Genomic DNA, 14,183 nt, shown 5'->3' on the forward strand with positions numbered 1-14,183 from the left:
TTGGGTTTGTCTTCGGGTTTAGCTGGGATCTTATCTTCTTTCAAGTCAGCTGATGCTGGTTTCTCTTCAGTTTTAAGCGGAGACTTATCCCCAGCAACGAGAGATGAAACAACTGATGGAATTGGCTGACTAACGGGATTTTCTTGGGGTCTAGGAACACTATATTCCTCATCGCTTTTTACTGACTCCAGAGGGGACTTGGGTTTGTCTTCGGGTTTAGCTGGGATCTTATCGTCTTTCAAGACAACTGGTGCTGATTTCTCTCCAGGTTTAAGAGGAGATTTATCTCCAGCAACGAGATATGGATCAGCTGATGGAATTAGCTGACTAGCGAGCTTTCCTTGGGGTCTAGGATCACCATATTCCTCTTCACTTTCATCGTCTGAATACACTATGAGACTAGACTTAACTGAGTCCAGAGGGGACTTGGGTTTATCCTCGTGCATAGCTTGGACCCTATCGTCTTTCAAGTCAATGGGCTTATCGTCCTCCAAGTCAGTTAGTTTAGGTTTGTCGTCAGTGAATGAACTTGTAATCAAATCGGAAGTCTTCGAGACCACAGTTGCAATATTTGTTTTGGTGACACTTGCAAATTCTTCCGCCTCTAACTCAGTCAACGTTTCTTGTTTAAGGATGTCTTTAAGCGGAGATCTATCACCAGCAAGAACAGAAGAAACAACCGACGGGAATGGCTTTTCTTGGAGTCTAGGAACAACATAGTCCTCATCACCTTCATCTTCTGAATACACTGTACGACTGGGCTTAACTGAATCCAGGGGGGACTTGGGTTTGTCTTCGGGTTTTGCTGGGATCTTATCGTCTTTCAAGACAACTGGTGCTGGTTTCTCTTCAGGATTAAGCGAAGATTTATCTCCAGTAACGAAAGATGGAACAACTGATGGAATGTGCTGACTAGCGGGCTTTTCTTGGGGTCTAGGAACAACAAATTCTTCATCACTTTCATCGTCTGAATACACTATGAGACTAGACCTAACTGAGTCAAGAGGGGACTTGGGTTTATCCTGGTGTTTAGCTGGGACCTTATCGTCTTTCAAGTCAATGGGCTTATCGCCCTTCAAGTCAGTTAGCTTAGGTTTGTCGTCAGTGAATGAACTTGGGATCAAATCGGAAGTCTTTGAGACAACGGTGGCAATTGTTGTTTTAGTAGAACTTGCAAATTCTTCTGCCTTGAACTCAGTCACCGTTTCTTGTTTAATGATGTCTGTAAGGGGAGATTTATCTCCAGCAACTACAGAAGCACCAGCCGATTGAATTGGCTGACTAGCGGGCTTTTCTGGGGATCTAGGAACACCATATTCCTCATCGCTTTTTACTGAGTCCAGAGGGGACTTGGGTTTGTCTTCGGGTTTAGCTGGGATCTTATCGTCTTTCAAGACAGCTGATGCTGGTTTCTCTTCAGGTTTAAGCGGAGATTTATCTAAAGCAACGAGAGATGGAACAACTGATGGAATTGGCTGACAAGCGGGATTTTCTTGGGGTCTAGGAAAACCATATTCCTCGTTACTTTCATCGTCTGAATACACTATGAGACTAGACTTAACAGGGTCAAGAGGGGACTTGGGTTTATCCTGGTGTTTAGCTGGGACCTTATCGTCTTTCAAGTCAATGGGCTTATCGCCCTTCAAGTCAGTTAGCTTAGGTTTGTCGTCAGTGAATGAACTTGGGATCAAATCGGAAGTCTTTGAGACAACGGTGGCAATTGCTGTTTTAGTAGAACTTGCAAATTCTTCTGCCTTGAACTCAGTCACCGTTTCTTGTTTAAGGATGTCTTTAAGCGGAGATCTATCACCAGCAAGAACAGAAGAAACAACCGACGGGAATGGCTTTTCTTGGAGTCTAGGAACAACATAGTCCTCATCACCTTCATCTTCTGAATACACTGTACGACTGGGCTTAACTGAATCCAGGGGGGACTTGGGTTTGTCTTCGGGTTTTGCTGGGATCTTATCGTCTTTCAAGACAACTGGTGCTGGTTTCTCTTCAGGTTTAAGCGAAGATTTATCTCCAGCAACGAGATATGGATCAGCTGATGGAATTGGCTGACTAGCGGGCTTTTCTTGGGGTCTAGGAACACCATATTCTTCATCACTTTCATCGTCTGAATACACTATGAGACTAGACCTAACTGAGTCAAGAGGGGACTTGGGTTTATCCTGGTGTTTAGCTGGGACCTTATCGTCTTTCAAGTCAATGGGCTTATCGCCCTTCAAGTCAGTTAGCTTAGGTTTGTTGTCAGTGAATGAACTTGTAATCAAATCGGAAGTCTTCGAGACCACAGTTGCAATATTTGTTTTGGTGACACTTGCAAATTCTTCCGCCTTGAACTCAGTCAACGTTTCTTGTTTAAGGATGTCTTTAAGCGGAGATCTATCACCAGCAAGAACAGAAGAAACAACCGACGGGAATGGCTTTTCTTGGAGTCTAGGAACAACATAGTCCTCATCACCTTCATCTTCTGAATACACTGTACGACTGGGCTTAACTGAATCCAGGGGGGACTTGGGTTTGTCTTCGGGTTTTGCTGGGATCTTATCGTCTTTCAAGACAACTGGTGCTGGTTTCTCTTCAGGATTAAGCGAAGATTTATCTCCAGTAACGAAAGATGGAACAACTGATGGAATGTGCTGACTAGCGGGCTTTTCTTGGGGTCTAGGAACAACAAATTCTTCATCACTTTCATCGTCTGAATACACTATGAGACTAGACTTAACTGAGTCCAGAGGGGACTTGGGTTTATCCTCGTGGTTAGCTTGGACCCTATCGTCTTTCAAGTCAATGGGCTTATCGTCCTCCAAGTCAGTTAGTTTAGGTTTGTCGTCAGTGAATGAACTTGTAATCAAATCGGAAGTCTTCGAGACCACAGTTGCAATATTTGTTTTGGTGACACTTGCAAATTCTTCTGCCTTGAACTCAGTCAACGTTTCTTGTTTAAGGATGTCTTTAAGCGGAGATCTATCACCAGCAAGAACAGAAGAAACAACCGACGGGAATGGCTTTTCTTGGAGTCTAGGAACAACATAGTCCTCATCACCTTCATCTTCTGAATACACTGTACGACTGGGCTTAACTGAATCCAGGGGGGACTTGGGTTTGTCTTCGGGTTTTACTGGGATCTTATCGTCTTTCAAGACAACTGGTGCTGGTTTCTCTTCAGGTTTAAGCGAAGATTTATCTCCAGCAACGAGATATGGATCAGCTGATGGAATTGGCTGACTAGCGGGCTTTTCTTGGGGTCTAGGAACACCATATTCTTCATCACTTTCATCGTCTGAATACACTATGAGACTAGACCTAACTGAGTCAAGAGGGGACTTGGGTTTATCCTGGTGTTTAGCTGGGACCTTATCGTCTTTCAAGTCAATGGGCTTATCGCCCTTCAAGTCAGTTAGCTTAGGTTTGTCGTCAGTGAATGAACTTGGGATCAAATCGGAAGTCTTTGAGACAACGGTGGCAATTGTTGTTTTAGTAGAACTTGCAAATTCTTCTGCCTTGAACTCAGTCACCGTTTCTTGTTTAATGATGTCTGTAAGGGGAGATTTATCTCCAGCAACTACAGAAGCACCAGCCGATTGAATTGGCTGACTAGCGGGCTTTTCTGGGGATCTAGGAACACCATATTCCTCATCGCTTTTTACTGAGTCCAGAGGGGACTTGGGTTTGTCTTCGGGTTTAGCTGGGATCTTATCGTCTTTCAAGACAGCTGATGCTGGTTTCTCTTCAGGTTTAAGCGGAGATTTATCTAAAGCAACGAGAGATGGAACAACTGATGGAATTGGCTGACAAGCGGGATTTTCTTGGGGTCTAGGAAAACCATATTCCTCGTCACTTTCATCGTCTGAATACACTATGAGACTAGACTTAACAGGGTCAAGAGGGGACTTGGGTTTATCCTGGTGTTTAGCTGGGACCTTATCGTCTTTCAAGTCAATGGGCTTATCGCCCTTCAAGTCAGTTAGCTTAGGTTTGTCGTCAGTGAATGAACTTGGGATCAAATCGGAAGTCTTTGAGACAACGGTGGCAATTGCTGTTTTAGTAGAACTTGCAAATTCTTCTGCCTTGAACTCAGTCACCGTTTCTTGTTTAATGATGTCTTTAAGGGGAGATTTATCTCCAGCAACTACAGAAGCACCAGCCGATTGAATTGGCTGACTAGCGGGCTTTTCTGGGGATCTAGAAACACCATATTCCTCATCGCTTTCTTCGTCTGAATACACCGTATGACTTGGCTTAAATGAATCCAGAGGGGACTTGGGTTTATCCTGGTGTTTCACTGGGAGCTTATCGTCTTTCAAGTCAACTGGTGTTTTTGTATCTTCAGGTTTAAGCGGAGATTTATCTCCAGCAATGACAGAAGGAACAACCGAAGGGAGTGACTTTTCTTGGGGTCTAGGAAGAACATAGTCCTCATCACTTTCATCGACTGAATACACAATGAGACTAGACTTAACTGAGTCAAGAGGGGACTTGGGCTTATCCTGGGGTTCAGTTGGGACCTTATCGTCTTTCAAGTCAATGGGTTTATCGTCCTTCGAGTCAGTTAGTTTAGGTTTTTCGGCAGTGCTTGAACTTGTTATCAAGTTGGACTTTTGCGCGACAATGTTTGTAATATTTTTTTGAGTTGAGCAGTAACTTTGTTGTTCCGTGAACTCAATAGCAGTTCTTGACCTTAATGCCATTTCATGCGATGTTGCGTGATCAGGTATTTCCATTTGAGGTGCTGAAGGAATTTTTTCAAGAACTGGGATGTCATACTGAAAGATCATACTGTCGTATGCGTTGCCTATCGATTCAAGAATTGCTGTGGGCTTATCCTCAGTTTTGACAGTTGATCTCCCATCTTCTATGCCATATTTGTCGCCAAAAGAATCTTTCGCAGTAGGAAACTTAACGGATTCATTCGATTGAGTAACCGTTTCTTCGTAATTGGAAGAGTAAATATATTTCTTAGTTGCCTCTATAGTAGATTCTGACTCTATGGTTGATAAATGCTTTAGTTTTTTGAGTTTTTCTTTGTCAAGCTCTTCATCACTGTCGCTTTCTACTAGTATTGTATCTGATGCTGGTTTCGCATCAGATGGGAACTTATTCTTTGTATTGTCAGTCATTTGGGCCATTTCCGAGGTCTTTAAGACCAGGTTCTGGTGGGTTTGAAGCTCGACTATTTTATCGTGTATAGGAAACCTATCGGTTGTCTCTTTTTCTAAGTTCTGACTATCCGTTTGAGTTCGTGAGTGAGCATCATGGACAATTATTTCGCTCAGCTTATCCTCATAGTCGCCAACTGCGTGCATGAACTCTTTAGTGTCTTTGATGTCGCTTTTGGAAATGGAATGCAATCGTTCAAGGGTGTGTGCAATTTTGGGGAATTCTACAAGTCTAGTCTCCTTAGTCACCTCTACTGGAAAGTCTGCAATATCACATTCTGTTAACCTTCTAATTTGACTCTCTGCCACCCCAGTCAGACACTCCTGTACCACACTCTTGCCCTCGAACTCCTTGATGCTCTCAGCCACATCGTACCTGATAGCCTCCCGCTCGAGAAACTTGGCTGTTGTTGATTTTACATCGTCCCCTGCTGGCAGGGGTTCGATTTCTGGCTGCTTTACGAAATCCTTTGCCATGACTGAGATTGTGCGCTTTGAGCATGTCTTTTCACAGACTTCTTCGAGGTTTTCAATACTGGGGCTCGTCTTGGCCAAGGCAAAAACAGGGGAAACTACCTTCTGTTCGGGAATACGCTTGGAGCCTAATCCTTCTAGAACCATATCAGTGTCGCTTAAAATCTGCTGCTCTATAGAAATAACATCAGCCTGACAGTCCTTGGCACCTATTTTTCGGGGACTAAATGGCTTGGCCTCTAAGACCGCTGTGGGATATCGGCGTTCGATGTCCTGTACTACTTCCCTTACCTTTGGCAGTGCCTCCAAAGGTTCCTTACCTACTAAGTCTATGTGCTGATCAATGGCCTCGGTTAAAATCTTTCCAGGTACCTGTTCTACTTTTTTATCTAAGCCTAGTTCCTGTTCTGGTAAAGTCTTTTCCGTTTCACTTAAGTCTTCGGCCACCTCAAAGGCCTTCCTCTTCTTGCAAACCTTCTCGCAAACTTCTTCCTGAATCTCCTGCAAGCCAGAAGCCATGGCCTCGATGGGGGACAGCTTCACTACCTCTGGTGGCAGCTCCCACTTAATCAATTGCTCCAGCGCCAAATCTGATGGCGTAAGTATTTGCTTCTCTACCTCTGCCACGTCTGGTTCCTTTTTCTCTTCGTGCGGCTGCCTCTTTTGCACTATAAAGGGAATAGCCGACACCACTGTACCGCAGATCTTCTCCTCAATGCTCTGCACCACCTCCTTCACCACCGGTACATTGTCGCCTATGTACTTGGGAGCCACACTCGGCTGACACTCGGCGGTCTCTGTCTCTGAGCTGGCGGTGCTCTCCAAACGCTCTATTTTGCGTCTAACGTCGCCACAGGCCATAATTTGCTCTAAGTACTCCCTATCACTGGAAGATCTATCTGTATCTGCTTCTATCACTGTATCCTCTGGCTGTGGCTTCTCCTTTATCTCCTGATTCTCTTGATCCTTCTGCTGATGCTGTCCCTTCTCAGGCACAGTCAGATCTACCTTTGTGCGATCTATTTGCGTTGTCACAGTCGTCGTCGTCGTTGTGGTTGTGGGTGCTGTCATCTTCGGTGTTTGACTACTTGTGCTCATTTCTGGAAATGAGGTAGTGTCTGGTGAATACATTTTGTGGATATCGGGGGAGACTGCCATACTAGGAAGCAGCTTTTCAGGTTCATCGGTTCTTGTAAATGTTTCGGTTTTTACATTATGAACACTGAAGTGCTCTGTTTGAGGCGTTTGTTCCGTGAGGGCAGAAATATGTTGGTTTTTTTTGTTTGGTTTGGTTAGAAGTAGAAGTAGAGTAGAAAACATGGCAATAGTATAAAGACAGTTAACACCGAATACAATCAATCAAACCATATCTATAATGTAGATATGGTGGGTTAGTCTATTATGTACACAGTGCAGTTGACAGTTTCGGAAATACATACTATATAGATACGTAGGTACATATATATATAGTTAGACTACAAGCTGTACGCCAAAAACCCAGCAGCAGGCACAAACATGCAAATAATGCTTATGCTTATGGTACGAGTAGGTTATTGTATTTGAAAAGCAAAATCAAAAGATCAGATGGTACCGATCTAAGCGGATATGCCGCATATGAGGTCGTGGATTCTTGAGATTGGATGCTAAATGCTTCTCCAACTTCAGAGCTTAGCTGCTGCACAATGCACAAATATTAAACAATTATTCGAGTAAAATCTTCGCTGATTACGTTTGCACATTTTTGGTAAGCAATGTATTTAAGCAATGTTCATGTTCACTGTGAAATCAAAAGGCAAAATTGGCAAGTACTGCTACTGCAGGAATGAGAACGAACCACGACATCATATGTCACATACAGAATACAGAACACAGAATGCGATCTAGAAACTAGAACCAATTACGAGTACATCATAAGAAGCGCGCTGGGTTGGTGGGGTCTGGTTTGGGTTTGGGTTTCGGTTTCGGTTTTGGGTGCATACAAATCAAACGATTTCAATGGTTATGGTGTGGCTAATACGAGTATAGTAGATATTGTAGTTGTAATTCGCAAATAAGGACAAAGAATACGAGTACCATATATGTAAGTATATGTATATAGAGAGACGCTACAGTGAGGTTTGGATGTGACTCGACTTAGCATTCAGTTACAGTACAGTACAGTATTATCTTTAAACATATATACTATATGGATATATGTACGAGTATGCATGTATGCCTCCTCACTAGGGATTGCCAAAGATTACGAAAGCAACAGAACATATAATTATTTGCTGAAATCAAATCAAACATAAACATTGCAAACTGAAAGCCATGGTGGTTCATTGGAGTGTTCTTCGATGAGGAGGCCTCGTATGGAGATCAGCGCTCACAGTGCGGATCCCAATACGGTTTTAATTTGGTTCGATTCTATCATTTTATTTTTTTTTGGATTTCCGATATCCGCGAGAGTATGCCAAAAGTGTTTATCTTAATGAAAAAAATCTTGTTGTAAACGCTATACGTACGAGTATGTTTAGATTAGATTAGTAGTAGATTGATTATAGGCTGTGGTTTATCCATAGCATAGGCCGGATGAATACGAATACGAGTACGAGTATAAGTAGTTAACAAGGTAATTACATAGGGTAACACAAATCGAATTAGTTATATTGGAATGTAACGTAAACTGAACTCAATTGCTTAAATAGTTGTTCAAAAATTGCAAACGTAATTGTTGTACGAGTATCATGAGTGCTGAGAGACGAAACCTATCATCAGACGATACCCATCAGAAAACGTCAGATTAGATAACATATATCCTAATTCCTGGGCAACTTTTCAAATTGATTGTTATTATACATGAGAACTTACCATTAAAATACGATAGACTTAAGGTTACTTTAGTGTTCGGTTTCGGTTTGGGTTTATTTGTATAGTTTCAGTTTTAATTATTCCATTTATTCTGCGATTAGATTATTTTCTTTATCTGTTATGCATTGAATGAACCACAAACAACAACTCAAGCCGAAAATGTTGAGCTACTTGTATTTAGGATTGCACGATTGAATAGGTACTTTGTATCTATCAATCTATAAATCAAACAAACGCACAGGAAGCGCAAAAAAAAACAAAGGTATATCTCTTGGAAAAAAAATGTGAAAATTACACTCTCGCCTCGCGCGTTCTTCAGAAATACAATTTCGAGACTAAATCTACCCAAAACGGCTGCCTGGCGTTGTACTGCTAGACAGCAAAAATTCCAAAAGCAAATTAAATTAACTATACGCCACCGCTCGGCTTTCGTCAGTCTGCTTTGCTCCTAGCACCGGCCCCGTGCATGGCCTAGCCCCTGGCCCTGGGGTCATATGACATAAGAGCGCCATCGGTGGCTTGCCTATCCACCATCCACCAATTATATAAAGAAGCGACTTGAACTAACTGCATATCCCTTCAGATGCTAGGGCTAATGGCTAATGGGCTTTCGCCAGACACCCCTTGAGGAGCTATCCCTAAAGTAAATTCAAGTAAATGCCAGAACCTTGGTAAGCAAAGTAGAATCGATTTGTGGATCGAGCTATCGATCGACTGGCGTTGACATTGCCCGCCATTGAATGTTATGTTACGTACAAGCCGTGTGCCGTGTACCGTGCGGCGCCAGCCCAAGCAATTAGCAATGTCTCTGCGACCTTTCGCCAGTGGTAGCGCACTGCTCCACGTAATTGGATTAGTGCCTGGCAGCCAGTGTCTGTGAGCCGTTGTACAGCCTAGTATTGCCTCAATATTAAGAGTAAGCATTTGGGAGAGGTTGTGGTCAGGTTCATTCAATACGCTTCGGTCTCGAGTTATATCTGGGATCTGGGATGATCCCTTCTTTCAGTTTAAGTTTACTGCCGCACTTACAGACTTTTTTGATTAAGATACACACACTAGCAGTTAGCAGTTTGCCTTTAGAGATACGCGTTTACAGATACGATTACAATTATGATAACTATTGTAGTCTGGGAGCGCAATCGTTTAATGGTTGAATGGTATTTTGCATACAAAAAGCCTTTGGACCCAAATCAAGACAAACATAGAAAATGTTGGGGAACAGAGAATAGTGGGAGTAGAACTGAACGGGAGGAAACGAAAAAACAGTTTCAGAGAAACACTACATATTGTGGCACAAACTCAAACGAAAATTCAATCTTAAATGAAAACAAAAAAGTGTACAGTAAATCATCGTTACAATTTATAGTATTTTACCGAAAGAGGCAAACATAGGAAAATATATAAAGTAAGTTTACATAACAATTACAAATTGCATAGAGAATTGAGCGGGGAGCAGGGATCCATCCACTCGTTTCATACGACGAACTTACCTATTTTTGTTATGGCAGAGACGCGCTCAAACGTCGACTCTGTGGTCGTGTGCAGAGTGGTCACATTGTCGCCGAGATAATCTGTCGCCCGATCAAAATCAGAATGGTAAAAATGATCCAGATCAAGCACTGTACACCATCACCATTACTTACCACGCTCCAAGCTAATCAACTCCGGCTCCTCGTTCTGCTTATCGATCTTCGTGTCGCTGGGCGTGGGCGGCGGAGTCTGAGAGTCTGGAATGTCGCTCGCTGGAAAAGTAAAGAATGTGAATAAGGGAACGTATGTATTTCGGATTAACATTTCGCTACCGATTTGCTTGAGCTGATCAGATATCTCAATGACTCCTGCGCTCATCTTCTTGCTAATCGTTTCGCCCACAGACTTGCAGAACTCGGCATCGGTCAGGGATTTTCTAGGCTCCATGGACAGGGGAGCACTGAGACCCTCCTCTCTGATTGAATCGCTCAATGGAACGGTGGCTCGTTTTTCAAAGGTATCGTACTCAGAAAGTTCCTGGACCACACTCGGCAGACTTTCCGGCTCCTTGTCAACGAAAGCGAGCTCCGGCTTGGGTGTTTGGAAGAGCGAAGCATCTCCGATCGGTGCCGCCGACTCAATGCCATCGCCTTTAGACAGCTTTTCTGGCAGCACTTTCGAATCGATGCTTTCTGGCACTACTGATGATTTAATGGTTACTGGATGCAGCTGCGTCTGCTGTTCCATGCTCAGGAAGTCCGCGGTTAACTGACGCTCGTGCAGTGGCTCCTTCTGCTTGGTTAGCTGCTCAATTGGTTTCACTGCTTCCTCAATCAGGGCTTTCGATGCCTCCGACTCCTTATCCTTTTTCTGCACTACCAGCTGCTCAGCGGTCTTGACAACTTCCTCAACCAGGGCTTTTGCCGGAAGAGACTGTAGCTGTGTCTGCTGCTCCATGCTCAGGAAATCGGCGGTTAGCTGGCGCTCATGCAGAACCTCCTTAGGCTGCTCCACAGTGGGTTTTACAGTTTCCTCGATCAGAGGCTTTGCGGGTGGCTCCGTGAGCTTTACAGCTTCCTCGATCAGTGTCTTCCTGGGCTCCACCACAGGTATCTTGCTCGCAGGCGGCGATGGTTTTACTGAGATCACCGACTCTGGCTCCGATGTTGATATCGATGTCAGGCTGAATTCGAGAGGTGGCTCGGAGGCTTTTGGCATGCTCGGCAGTTGGCTTTGCTGCTCCATGCTGAGGAAATCGTGGGTGAGCTTGCGTGTGTCAGCGGTAGCTATGTTCTCTTCGATCTTGTGGAATGTTTCGACTACTTCGGCTATCTTTTCCGCCACCTTGTCCTCTTCAGGCCGCACGTGGGCGATGGGCTTTTCTTCAATCGTGACTGTCTTCTCCATTTTTCTGGCAATCTCTGAATGCTTCTCAGACTTCACAATCTTCTCCTCGACCTTGTGGAATGTGTCAATCAATTCAGAAACCTTTTCGGTGAGGGTTTCTGCCTTGGAGGCAATTTCTGGCTGTCCAGCGGACTTTTCTTTGGGCACCTCTGCCCCCAGGCCTGCTGCTGTCAAAATGCTGGCGGTAGAGGCCACCACATCGTCCAAGACTCTCGACTCCAGCTTATCCACTGATTTTCTTGGCTCCACCTTGGGAATCTTGCTGGCTGCTGGCGCTGCCTTGGGCTCGGCGGCCAACTTCTCGCCCTGCAGAAAGTCGTGGGTCACCTTTCGTGTGTCCACCACCTCACCAATCTTTTGGGCATCGGCAGCGGAAGTTTTGACTGGGATTTTGGAGAGGGGCTTCTCGGGCTTGCTCTCGGCAGTCAGGTCGCCCTCTACTTCTGCCACAGCACGTGGGGCCGCAGTGGGCTTCATGGACTCCTCGCTGGGCTTTCTCACCAGTTTGGGGATTTGGGTTTTTGGCTCACCGCCATGGAAGTCGTACTTGACCTTTTTCGCCTCGAATTCGGCGATTGTCTCTTCGATAGTTGTGCTCTCGATGACCTGCACGGTCTTGACCTGCTCCTGGGCCACTGTCTTGGCGTCCTGCAGATGTTTAATGGTCTCGCTGACCTTCGTTGTCTCGGGCACCGGCTGGCTGGGCAGGATTACGGAATTGTCCTCCGTTTTGACGTTCTCAAAGGAGCTAATAATGTTCTCCACCTTCTTGCTGGCAATCTCAGTAACTTCACTAATGACTTGCTCGACCTCCTTCACAGTTTCGGGCGTCACTGAGGCCATGGGGCTAGTCTTTTTCTCCTTCACCTCCTCGACAAACTTCTCGTGCACTGTGGCTGTTGTGGAAGTTGTCGCTGGGAGTTGGCTACGTTTCTCAATCTCTAGGAAATCCTCGGTGATATCCCGGGCCTCCTGGCGGGTGATGGTCGTGGCTCGACTGAAGGTGACTGCATCCTTCTCCGTTTTTTCGGCAGAACTGATGTCCTGAACAATCTTGTCTACGGCGTCGGGTGATGGCTGTTCCTCCTCCTCAGAGCTGCGGCCGGATGACTTGAACTTGTGCGTCAGCTCCTTGTCGAACTCGCTCTTGCTCACCTCTGTCGAGTCCATCTTGCCCATCTTCATCTTGATGACCTGTTCGGGGACAGCCGCTGTCTTGATGATCACATTGTCGGCGGGCAGTTGCATCAGGATCTCGGACTCGTGATGGGCCTTCTTATCCTCGATGAGACTCTTTCGCTTGATTTCTGTTATTTCGCGGGTGATCTCCTTCTTTTGCGTAGAGGCTGGTATGGAACGCTCCATGGACAGGCGCTTGACGATCTTCTCGCGCCTCTCGGCAACAGTCCGCTTGACCTGCTCCTCGTCGGACTCAGACTCCTCGACCTCCTTCTCCTCGGCAGAGTATTTGACTTCCTCGCGTTCGTTGATCTGCTGGATTCGCTTGCCTGGAATTATCGGCAAAAGATTATCTTATAATGCCTCATGGAGTGCGAGTCCTATAGTACTTTTACTTACTTTCTCTGCGAACCAGCTCTTCTACGGATTCCGAGTTCTTCATGATGTCCGTCTCGTCGAACTCGCGCGAATGCGAGAGTCTTCCACTCTTGCACTTTTTCATGATGTCATCTCGGCCGATGTTCTTGAGCGCCGTCTCCAGGGACAGGATGTCGTAGTTTGGCTTGTCCTTGTACAGGCGGATCATGCTCTGAGCCTGCCTGGCTATGCTGTCGGTGTTTTGGTTGATGATCTCGTCGATCTCCTCCGCGTTGATTCCGATCTCTGGCGCCAGCTGTATCCAGTCCTTGCCCAACAGATTGGACAGATCTACAATGCGAATGTCGCCGATGTAGTGGTCGTTCTGGTGTTTGCTCAGGCTGAACATGGAGGTTCTGTAGGCGGAGGTGACGCGGTCTGAGAAGGCTGTGGTCGAGTCAGGTATCACTGCCTCCGGCAGCACGATGTTCAGTATGCAGATGGGCTGCTGTGGAGGCTCGCCCTTGGCAACCTTGGGCTCCTTCATGAAGAGGGTTCGGCCCACGATGTCCGCATGCTGATCCTTCACACGCACCGTGAAGGGCAGACGGTTCTCGCGGAAGGCCTTGAATTGAAGCTGCAGCTGGTCGCCAGACTTGGTGACGGGCACCAGGTTACCGGCCATCTCAATGTACTGCGGTTTGCCTTCCAGCACTTCCACGTCGCGACTCTTGGCCACTTCCGTGTAGAGCTCGTGCTTCTCCAGAGTCTTGTCCTCGCGATCATCGGTCATGCAGAAGACGCGCAGGCGGGCCTCGAAGGGTTCAATCTTCTTGGCGAACACCACAAACTTGGCTATGAAGGGCACATGAATGACTTCCCTGAATGGAGAATGGAGATTATAGATAGATTATAGATGAAAACCAATCCACTGAGGCACCTGCCAGCTCACTCACTTGTAAAGCTCTGTGGCCATCTTGGTGGCATCGGAGATATTGCGGCAGTCCATTAGCCAGAATCGAGCCGAAACGGTAGTCGTGAAGGAGACACAGTCGTTGACAAAGGTCAGGGGCGTGGAGCCAGTGACATCCTCCCATTGGGCACGGGACGGTCCGCCTGACGAGTTAGGGGGTAGACGGTAGATGGGAGATGTTCAGTTATGGGGCACACAATTACCAAAGACACAGCATAAATGGGGTATACGCATAGACTACATATTGTATGTAAAAACTCTTTGAAAACTCTACTTTTGTCTCATTAGCAGATTGAATATTGAATTGA

The 14,183-nt window shown here is 45.6% G+C and overlaps 1 protein-coding gene across 32 annotated transcripts in view; it reads right to left on the minus strand.

Annotated features, from left to right (window-relative positions):
- The window catches only part of Ank2 (Ankyrin 2), a 69,110-nt gene that overhangs the window by 36,194 nt on the left and 18,733 nt on the right, over nucleotides 1–14,183 (minus strand). For 22 of the 32 annotated variants that reach the window (XM_033383491.1, XM_033383488.1, XM_033383487.1 and 19 more), the window contains 6 exons: nucleotides 13,859–14,018; nucleotides 12,945–13,783; nucleotides 10,292–12,874; nucleotides 10,133–10,231; nucleotides 9,980–10,060; nucleotides 1–6,871 (listed from right to left, as the gene is read on the minus strand). The exon at nucleotides 1–6,871 is cut by the window's left edge. In XM_033383491.1, coding sequence (XP_033239382.1) covers nucleotides 1–6,871; nucleotides 9,980–10,060; nucleotides 10,133–10,231; nucleotides 10,292–12,874; nucleotides 12,945–13,783; nucleotides 13,859–14,018 — 10,633 coding nt within the window. The remainder of the gene's footprint in view (nucleotides 6,872–9,979; nucleotides 10,061–10,132; nucleotides 10,232–10,291; nucleotides 12,875–12,944; nucleotides 13,784–13,858; nucleotides 14,019–14,183) is intronic. The other 10 variants (XM_033383509.1, XM_033383508.1, XM_033383507.1 and 7 more) reach the window with 1 other exon arrangement.

The sequence above is a fragment of the Drosophila pseudoobscura genome, chromosome X (genome assembly GCF_009870125.1).
Source record: "Drosophila pseudoobscura strain MV-25-SWS-2005 chromosome X, UCI_Dpse_MV25, whole genome shotgun sequence".
In the NCBI taxonomy this organism is placed as follows: Eukaryota; Metazoa; Arthropoda; class Insecta; order Diptera; family Drosophilidae; genus Drosophila; species Drosophila pseudoobscura.